The sequence below is a fragment of the Haliaeetus leucocephalus genome, unplaced genomic scaffold (genome assembly GCF_000737465.1).
Source record: "Haliaeetus leucocephalus isolate CR32 unplaced genomic scaffold, Haliaeetus_leucocephalus-4.0 Scaffold164, whole genome shotgun sequence".
Taxonomy (NCBI): Eukaryota; Metazoa; Chordata; class Aves; order Accipitriformes; family Accipitridae; genus Haliaeetus; species Haliaeetus leucocephalus.
Window position 1 is genome coordinate 362,620 of NW_010972600.1, and position 10,417 is coordinate 373,036.

General features: G+C 48.4%; 1 protein-coding gene across 1 annotated transcript; it reads left to right on the plus strand.

Moving 5' to 3' along the window:
* Nucleotides 1–228: 228 nt before the first annotated feature.
* On the plus strand, nucleotides 229–9,807 carry BSG (basigin (Ok blood group); the record flags this gene model as incomplete). Its single annotated transcript, XM_010563263.1, has 9 exons — nucleotides 229–580; nucleotides 2,184–2,340; nucleotides 4,170–4,258; nucleotides 4,749–4,876; nucleotides 5,097–5,370; nucleotides 7,841–7,865; nucleotides 8,191–8,261; nucleotides 8,867–9,639; nucleotides 9,690–9,807. Coding segments are annotated over 7 exons (1,083 nt in total), but the record flags the coding sequence as incomplete, so codon positions are not given.
* Nucleotides 9,808–10,417: the final 610 nt, after the last annotated feature.

A 10,417-nucleotide genomic window follows, 5' to 3' on the forward strand; every position in this document is an offset into this window, starting at 1 on the left:
TGCAGCAGAGTCACAGGAAACATTGTTGGCTGGAGATGCAACAATTAAAAATAACAGCCCCGTCGGAGCTGGGCAGAGTTCAGAGAGCGTGGAGGGGAGGGAGGGAAGACTACACTGATCTGAAGATTCTGTGTGACCTCTTCTCAATGGCTGAATTTTTTTTTTTTTGCTTGTAGAGGGTGAATTCTTGCTTTGCACTAACACTTTGCACTAATACCTCTTCAACTCATAGCTGGTTTTATAAAGTCACCGCTGTCTCAAAAGAGACTGACTCAGGACAGCGTCGAGTTGCACTGCGAGGCAATTGGCAATCCTATCCCTGAGATCCAGTGGTGGTTTGAGGGAAACGAGCCAAATGAGACCTATGCTCAGCTCTGGGATGGTGCACGGCAGGACCGTGTCAAAATCAACGCCACCTACAACCTGCACTCTACCAGTACCATCTACATCGCAAACCTCACAAGTGACGACTCGGGCATGTATGAGTGCCGGGCTAGCAACGACCCTGACCGCAACCACTTGTCGAAGAGCCCCAAAGTCAAGTGGATCCGTTCCCAGGCAAACGTTTTTGTCATTGAACGTGAGTGGCCACTCCGAGGCCTTGGCACTTGCTCGGACACTGGTGTCTTGAGTCTCCTGCCATGCTCACCCCTGCACCCGTGTCCTGTGGCTCCCAAAAGCTCCCCTCACCCTCCCACCCCAGCTGTAGAACTGAGAGACTCCCACCCTCTGTCATCTCCCTCACCACCTGTGACTTGACCCAAAATGGCCCTGCTCAAAAAGGGTTGTGGCTTCCCAACCAAATGTCCTTTGGCAATCCCGTGCCTTTTCCGGAACCAAAGACGTGGAACCTACCGCTTATTCCTGAGTGCCTCCGAGTCCTGGTGCTGGCTTGCAGAATTGAGAGTCTTGATTGTGCAGTAGACTCTGCGCTAACCACCGCTGACAAACTGGCCCTTCCCTACAGCTCGTACAGCTTCTGCTCCTGTGAACAGTCTTGCTTTAAGCTCGCTTTTTTGCTAGTGATACAAGCTGTGGGGCACAAAACCTGCTTTGAGTTTCTTGAGATGCAACCATTTTTGAAATGGCCGTGTCTGTGTGTGACACTGAATGTAGTTGCTTGTCCTGTGGAAGTGACCAGATTCCCTCTACTTACAGAGCTGGCAGTCGAACTCTGGAGCTAACAGGCGGCTGCTTTGAGTAATAGAAACCTGGGCCAGCATGAGGGAATCTAACAGCCTGCTAAGGTCTTACCATGAATCCTGAAGTTACCAGAGCAGCGTAGGAGCCTGCAGCATAAATGTGCTAGGGAATATAGAACTCCAGCAGAACCTTCTTCCAGTGGAATTTGGGTAGGAGAAAAAGCAAAATGCCTGTCAGCCCTGTGCAAAAATTGTTCCTTCCAAGAGACTGAGATTGGGAGGAAGGGTAGGAACTATAGTGCCACCAGGGCTGTATAATGGTGCTGCTAATGGCAGCTGTTTTCTTGGGCTGCCTCCTAAAAGTAGAAATGCCTGAGTCATGTTGCATAATTTACTGCTGCTTGGCACATGGAGGCCCAGGACCTTTTGGAGTCATGGTTCTGTGTGTTCTCCCTGGAGTAAATCTAACTATAATCTCTTGGACTGCATTAGATGATGCACATATTGCTTGCATATGGTCTTGTTTGCTACCCCTCACAAAGGAGGGTCTTGACTGCCATCCATTATGTTACCTGGAGGGGTCTAAATCTGCTCAGATTCTGGAAGGTGTTGGCACAGCGAGTGCTATAGCGGCTTGTAAAAGCAGAGAGCCATACTCTTGTAACTGCCCTTCACAGTATGACCTTTTTCCATTGCTTATTGAACACTTGGCTCTGCTGGAGCTGCACCCATTGTAGGGACAGCAGGAGGCTCAAAATTATCCAGAACACACGGCAGGAATCCTGCTTGTGGTGGGAGCAGCTGCAGGGTCAGCATCGGTTATTGCTAGGTGCAGTCAGGCCCTAGTCGCCTGGTTTTTGAGTCTCTCCTGTGCTGGTATCATCAGTTCTGGTAGGAAACTGATTGCAAAGGTAAGTGAAAGCTATGATAGAGACAAGGAGCTGTGGGTTTTGGTAACCTTTTGCATTAAAGGTTCTTGGTCAGGCACCTGACCTCTGGAATACCACATGTTAACTTCAGTCGAATTATTTACAAATACAGGTCCAGAAGTCAAAAGTTCTATGGACAGTGCTTCTGTCAACCGCGTCCTCAGCTGCAACATGACTGAGCCTTCCTCTGCCATTGAGGGTCACAAGTGGTTGCTCGGGGACAAGATAGTTAAAGAGGACACGGAGTCAAGTACTTCCACCAGTTACACGTGAGTGTCGGGGCAAGGTCAGATAAGAATCTGAACACAGGGGATGGGTTTCTTTTTTTTTACCAGAAGCAGTTAATGTTTTCTATCAGCTGAACCCAAGGCTAAGTGCTTGCAGTCTTGCTGAAAATGTAGGCTTTTAAACTTTAGAACATAAGATGAGCTAAACAAAGCTTTGGTAAGGCCCAGCATTTTCTCCTTTATGGGGCAGAGGCGAGGAAGAAAGGAAATTATGTGCCACAAATATCCTCTTAGTAACAGAAGCTCTGCTGCTTCATGTTTTTATGCAGGTGTTCAGCTGGGCTCTGTTAGTTTGTCAGGTGCAGCACGCGACGTGGCTGGGGCTGCTGCCTGGCCCGTGTCTGCACTGTCTGACATCAGTGTGCTAGGGCTGTTTTCCTGGAGCTTTGAGGGACCCATGCTCCAGACAGGACATCAGCTCCCTGCTCCCCAGAGGCCATGTGTGGAAGGAGAGACTCCAGTGTATGTTGCCTCTGCCTTTGGGTTTTATGTACCTTTCCAAAGTCCAGCTGTTCTTACAGGCAGCTTCCCAGCTTGTTCTGTGAGTTATGGTCAATGCTCAGAAACTGTTTGCAGAGTGTAGCTGAGGAGAAGCGGGGATACCAGCCTTATTGTAACAGTGCAGCGAGCTTTCCTTTTTGATTACAGTCAGGCCTGGCTGGCACTGACCCAGCAGCTGTAGAGGCATCATGTCCTTTTGTATCGTAGTGCCGACGTGCCTGTCTCCCCATAGCAACAGGGAGCTGAACAAGGATTAAAGTATTTATAACCCAGCCTCCCTCGTGTGACCTCAATTCCTTAGCTGAGTGGTTTTTGGAAGTGGGAAGCGCCATGCACAGCAGAACTAACAAACAGCCTGTTGTCCCAGTGCAGCCATGGGACTGAAACTTTGCCTGCCCCTTCTGTCGAGTGGGTATTACTAAGCTGCAGAATGAGATGTTTCTTGCAGTGCAGCATAATCCACTAAATCTCATTGCAGCAGCTTTACAAAAAGGAAAATGGGAGAGTTCTCCATATGCTTGGATCAATCCAGAGTAACCCAGCCTGGGTGTTTCTTTGCCACTGCTTTGCCATGTGTTTCAGTAGACTTTCCTGCATGGGAAGAATAGCCTTCCTCTGAATCTGTTGTCCTAAGCTCCTTGCTGGCCTCGTTTAGAGGTGAACTGCGGGGCTGACATCTTACATTAGGTGTGTGGCCGTGTCCTGGGTTGTGCTAACTAGAGGACTCTCTTGCTGCACTTGATTATGTTGGCTTTGCTTAGTAGGGTGTGATTTATTTATTTTTTTCTTAATGAGCCTGGGGTCTGTATGGAAGAGGGAAGAGCATGGAATTGGCTGTTTCTGAAGTGTACATATGGTGCTGCACCTGGTGATGGTGTAATGTTGTTCTGGTGCTCCTGGTTTTCTTCATGTATACTAGCTAACAGTTTAGGTCTTAAATTATTTCCTTTTGTAGAGGCCCTGATGGCAAGAGTGCTTTGGGTCAGGGAGTGAAAGCTGCTGGTTTTCAGGACTTGGGACACAATATCAGGTCGTCTCAGTGATCACTGAGTTGACAGGCCCATGTTAGACTTGGTGTATGTGAAATCCTCTTCTGCTATCCTCGATGTGTGGGGGAAGAAGGGTGAAGATTTGGATTGCTGTAGGTACGTGGTGCAGTGTAAATACTGGCACTGGAATGGGATAAATTGCATATGGAGGAGATTGCCAATGCTTATAGATGTCTGTTTCCATGGGTCTGGAGTTTGGTATCTGTTTGTGGAAAAGTCAGTTGTGCTGAATGCTTACCAGACAATCCTGTTTTTTGATAGAATTGAGGGGAAGGTGGAAGAGCACTCTGGCATCTATCAATGTGTCTACAAAACAAACCCAGTGATAAAAGGAGAAATCCTTGTTGAAGGTAACTTCCTATGTTTTGCTTCTGGGTCTGAGGAGGGGAGTGGGGAAGCTGTGATCTCCTGAACACTTTACTTTGGTATCTTTTCAGCTTCTTGAAAAGCTGCTTCTAGCCCTTACTAATAAGGCTGCGGGACTCTATATGCGTACTACCAGACTTGCTCTGTGAGATAGCTCCTTTTTATCAGGCAGCTAAAGTGTCTGTAGGGTCAGCTCTTAGACCTTGCATTGAATCAGCCTTCTGCTGTGAGCATGTTCCCACAAGAATAATGGGAGAGGGATAATACCTAGTGGACAAATATGAGCCTTTCTCGAAGCAGCTTGATGTGCCAAACAATTGGCAAGTGAGGGGAATAGACCCACTAATGTATTTCTTACCCAAAACACTTGACTTCAGTTTAACTCCGATTCTGGCTAGGTGGACTGCAGGGAGTACAAATCTTCTAAGTGTTTTCTATAATGAGGTGTCTGATTTTCTTTCTCTCTTGCTGTAGTTCCACCCCAAGTGATGGCATACAAGAAGTCTGAGCATGGGAATGAGGGGGACACAGGTGTGCTGACCTGCAAGAATCCCTCTTTCCCCGCTGTCACCTCTTGGAACTGGTACAAAAAAGGTCAAGAGGTAAGTGCTGTGGTTTGATGCTCTTTCTCCCCTTCTGCCTACCCTACTTCCCAGCAAAGAGGTGGAGGATCTCGTCCCATCAGAATTAGCTATTTCAGAGTAGCCTCCTCGGTGCCATGGCAAGGAGGATTTCTGTAGTGGTAGGACCATGCATGGTAAGTGAGCAGCTCCCTTCATGTCAGCACTGCCCTGAGCACTGTCTCTTTCTCCCTCCCTCCAGCCCATTGTCAATGGTTCTGGTCGATACATTATCAAGTCCAGTGGCAACAAGACGGAATTACGCATTCTTAAACTGAATATTGAGGAGGATACAGGTGATTACCACTGCAATGCCACCAACTCTCAAGGCTCTGGTGGTGCTACGGTAAACCTGCGTGTACGCAGCCGCCTGGCAGCACTCTGGCCCTTCCTGGGTATTGTGGCAGAAGTCCTTGTTCTTGTCACCATCATCTTCATCTACGAGAAGAGGAGGAAGCCAGATGAGGTTCTTGATGGTAAGAGGTGCCTGGGGTTAAATCTTCATGGGGAGACCAAGTAACTTGTAGGGTGCAGGCAAAATGTTCTTGTAGAGAACTTGAAGTTCCCTTTGTCAGATGGGTGTTAATTTGAGGGCTGCTTCTCAAGGGCATTTCCTGTAGAACCACGATATGTCTTTACCAGGTTACTTTAGCCATGAAGTTGCAAGTAATTGCACTGTTTCTGACAGTCCTTCAGCAAGCTGTGCTTTGGATCTGGTGCAAGATAAGATTCAGTGCAGGTCAGCCTGACCCTTTGTCTCAACAGTTCCCCTGCACTTTGCTCAAGTGCTTCACTTGAGTGTCTCCAGGACTGGACTTTCTTTGGCAGCTAACATTCTGGAGAAGCCGATTTCTGAATAAATATAGAGCTTTTCTGGTGCTGCAAAATCGGGGGCCTGTGTCAGTGGCTCCATAAGACCAGGCTTAGCCAAATTCGGGTTCTGTTCATGGATCTGTTTTGGGTCCTCAGATCCACACATCCTGACTCTCCAAGACTTCCTCAAAGCCTAGTGCTATCTTTAATCTGTTCTGGAAATATAGGCTCCTCCCTTTCCTTATCAGTAAGAATCTGCATTGTGTTAGCCCAGCTGCCCCTCCCTTATCTGATCCAGTTAACAATGAAGTGTAAATGGGTGGTTATCCTTCCTGCCTGCTGGGTCAGGCCCCTTAGCCCTCTGCCAGGGAACAGCACATCAGGTAGGCTGAGTGGTGTGAGGTGCAGCAGAGGGACTAAAAATAAATATCCCTCCCTTGACCACAGGGCTTGGGGAATTCTGCTCTGGGCAGTTTTACAAGCAGATGCTTTGCCCTCTGACACTCCTGGCTGGAAGGCAGGTGTCTTAAGGGTGTTGTAGCTGCATCTTCCAGCAAAAAAAATCTATAGCCGGTGTGTGAGTGATCTGGCTTCTGATGACAGACATCAGCCTGGTCCAGATCATGTCGAGTGCTGACCTGTCAGAGCTGTAGCAGATACTTTGACAGATGAAGACAGGGTGTGTGTACTGAAGTGTCCTGATGCTCCTTGGCTAGAGCTCTTAAGCTCAGGTTCCCAAGTGCTTGTGGATGAGGTTATAGCATCACACCTGTTTGACAAACATACGTGGCTTTATACTTCCCTGGTGTAAAGGGGTTATCTCTCCCCAAAAGTCTTTGTTGCTTTGCCTGTCTTGAGAGGAGGTAACAGTAAGGCATTGCTGAGCCAGCTAGGACAAATGCTGTTCCCCATGGTACATGGTTGTGAATTGGCTGCTCCCTGTTACCTGGGATGGGGAGAGTCTGGCTTGTGTATGGTGTGATATCCTTGCTGGTGTTATCTTTCCACTCTTCCCTTCTCTGCTGCTGGGTGCCACGTCAAATGGTAAGTAGAAGATAGTTCCAGCCATGTTTCTGCATCCGTCCTCTCACCAGCTGTATGCAGATCTTGGTGCCCAAGGCAGTCCCAATGCTTAGAGTGTGGGCCTCATCACTCAGTGCCACTTGAGGGGAGCCTGGGCTGTGGAAGAGAAGATGGGGAGCCTTCTGTTGGAAGGTGGCAGATTGCAAGGAGCTGGTGAAAGGCCCCAGGGCTTGGCATGTGTTGGCAGAGACTTTTCTTAGCTGTGCTTCTCAGTGTAGCAAGAATGTGGCGTGCAGTGTGTTTATTTTGATTTCACAAAACGTGTGGGGAGGAAGAATGGCATACTGCTGCTGATGCTTAAAGCCTCATTCCTGAAACAGGATGTTTGGATTCTCCTTTACTTGCTGTTGAAGTCTGTACTCAGATCTGGGAGGCATCTGAATTGGTGGTGCTATAGGGGTGAGAGCAGTGGGTAGATCAGTGGCAGCTGGGCTGTCTTGCTGGGTGGATCTGTGGCTCTCTTTTCCAGTTTTAAGTGCTGGTAGTGGGAAGACCGGCTGGTATGCTGAGGGTACATAAGGTGGAAATGTTAAACAGATGTTACCAGTCAGCAGTGCTCCTTCAGAGGCTGCCTGGATGCTTCCCTGTGTAATTCTACTTCTGTGGCCTCCTGGTGTAGCCTTATGTGTGTCTCGGGGTTATGAGGTGCCAGACCTGACCTCTGCTGATTGGCAGGGGTGGTGGTGGTGGCTTGGTTATCCTGTGAGCCAAGCCTACCCTGTGCCAACAGAAGCAACTTCTTAGACAGGAGCTTATGTCTAAGTTTGTGCCTTGTCTAAGCTTAGACAAGAAGCAGCTTAAAACTCACCTGGAGGTGGTGGTGGCTTGGTAAGAAGTGACCTCCTGCTCTGGCAGGCCCTGGCCAAAACAGGAGCCCTGTGGGCAAGGTGACCTTTAGGGTTCAGTCCTGTGTAGGCTGTAGCATCCAGTGTACCCAGTAACCTGTCTGAAAGGCAGTCTCCAGAGTTTTAGAGGTGGCAGAGATGACTTCTTACATGTTCTTCCCTGACACTGTTTGTTCTTTCTTTCCATGCTGTCCTGAATGTGAAGATGATGATGGAGGTTCTGCACCACTGTAAGTACCTTTTCCTATTTAGCCAGACCTGTACTGGCAGACCACATCCATTCACGGAACCTGCTCTGAATATAAAAGTTAGCTTGTGTGGCAACAACACACTACCTTGCCGAGTAGGGGACTTTCTCACCATGGTTCATTTAATGTGGCCTGTGTATAAACCACATATAACTGGGGATGACACCAGTGTCTCACACTGACACTCTTCTGGTAATTGATCTCATCTTGCCTTATCTTGACCATCTGTTTGGACCTGAATTAACATTAGTGGGTAGGGTGGGGCTTTGTGCTTTTTCTTTCCTCACTGCCCCTTTTTTCTTTCCAGGAAGAGCAATGCCACAAACCACAAGGACAAGAATGTCCGCCAGAGAAATGCTAACTAAGAGTGGAGGCCAGGTGAGTGCCATTCCTGATGGCAGAGTTGCGGCTGAGAGTAGCTGCTGTGCCAGGCTCTTCACCTCCTCACAGTGAAGGGCTCCTACAGTGGCCCGAGGCGCCTGTCTCTAGCTGGAGCTCTCTATCAGCTGCTCAGAGGTCTTGCCTGGCTGCAGTATCTGCATCTGCAAAGCTTCTCTGGAAGAAGCAGAAGCATCCATGCAGGCAGAGGCTCTTGTGGCCCAACATCATACTGCAGGGTCTGGGGAGGTGGGGATGGAACACATGTTACTGTGAAGCTCAAGTACAGGCCACTAGTAGCCTGGTAGGAACCTGCCAAAGCTGCTGGAACTGTGTGGGGACAGCAGTGTGTCTGGCTCCTGCCCAGACAGACAAAGGGAGAGGGAGAAGAAAGTGTTGGACCCTACTGTGGGGCTCTAAAGCATGGGAAAGTCAGGACTGCCTGATAATTCCTGCCCTGGACTTGAGCAGGAGATGAGTCCTAGCCCACAGCTTTACTGAAGGGCAGCCTTTGTCCTGTACTGCTCCATCAACCCCCTCTAGCACAGTGCAGCCTTACTGGTACAACTGGGTTATCTAACTGGCTTTTCTTTCTCTCATGCCAGGTGACGTGTAGATGAAGAACTTGTCTGGACAATTTTGTTTTCTTCTAATTTTTTGGTAAAATAGCACCATGAAATATTCTAGTGTGTTCTTGCGATTCAGTTACTTCACTTTCTAAAGAAACTTAAGTTGTAGAATCTAAAATATACTTTTTTTTTTTAAAAAGAGTTGTGGGAGGGTTTTTCTACCTGTAAATGTAAATCCCTTATTTCTGGTAGTCTAGGTCACTGGCTGTCTGTGTCCTAGGTTTCTTTATGTTGATACAGAGTGGGTGGGTGGGAGTACAACTTTTTTCTTAACTCTGGGAAGAACAGGGTGTGTTGGGTAGGGCCATTCTGAAATGCCCTCCTTGTCCCACCTCAGTGTTTGAGACCACTCACAGAGCTGTGGATGACAGACCTGAACATGCAGTGAAATGTGCAGTTCCTTGTGTGCTGCTCCACTGGACGTGGCTGGCATGGCCTGTGTTCCCAGCAGGTCTGTTGTCCTGCCCTGTTTGTGTGGGTTGGGGAGAAACTGCTTTGGTGACCATCTGGAGATGACCCAATCTGACCAAAGGGTTTAAGAAGGTAGTTCTGTGTATTTCCCAGTGCATCACCTGGAGCAAGGCTGCACCTTTCCCTAGTGTGGAAGCAGTATGTGTCCTGTAAGCCACTTGGGCAGGGCTATGAGACACATCTGCTGGTGCAGCTCCTGGGGAGGAGTGAGTGAAGGGCTTGTTCCTCAGCGTGTGCTGCATCACCCAGACCCGCATGCAAGTGACATACTGTGTCAGGCGATTCCCAGTCAGCTCTTCCAGAGCTGTTCTTGGTTACTCTTGAACAGGCAACCAGGAGGCAGTGTTGGAGCTGGACACTGGATAAATGTGATTGCTGTTAACTTATTTCATGGGTTATTAGTATCTGTTCTCAAGTTGCTACAGTGGAGGATAGGGGCAGAGTGAACAGGGGCTGTGGTGCTGGGGGGGGGGGGGCGATTTAACAGCATGTGTTCTTATGCTTGAGCCATCGTGATGTTTGTGTGACATAGGAGCCTGAGAGCAGACAAGTGCTCAGTGGAGCCTAATACTTTTTATTGCTGGGTAGCATTGAACTGTTCCATCTGTTAACACACTTCACAAATAAAGATGATTCCTCTCTTTTTTTTCCCATCTTTGGTTGGACTCTGTTCTCTTCCCTACTGACTGGCCCCTGGGTTGCCCGACCTTGCTGTTGTGGTTTAACCCTAGCCAGCAACTAAGCACCACACAGCTGCTCACTCACTTCCCCTCTACCCAGTGGGATGGGGGAGAGAATCGGGGAGGGGGGAGTAAAACTCATGGGTTGAGATAAGAACTTGTAAGTTGAGGAGTTTAGTAGGACAGAAAGGAAGAAAATAATAATGATAATAAAATTACAATAATAAAAGAATTGGAATATACAAAACAAGTAATGCACAATGCAATTGCTCACTACTCACTGACTGATGCCCAGTTAGTTTCTGAGCGGTGATCTGCTGCCCCCTTGCAAGGCCAGCTCCCCCAGGTTTATATAGTAGGCATGATGGTATGGAAT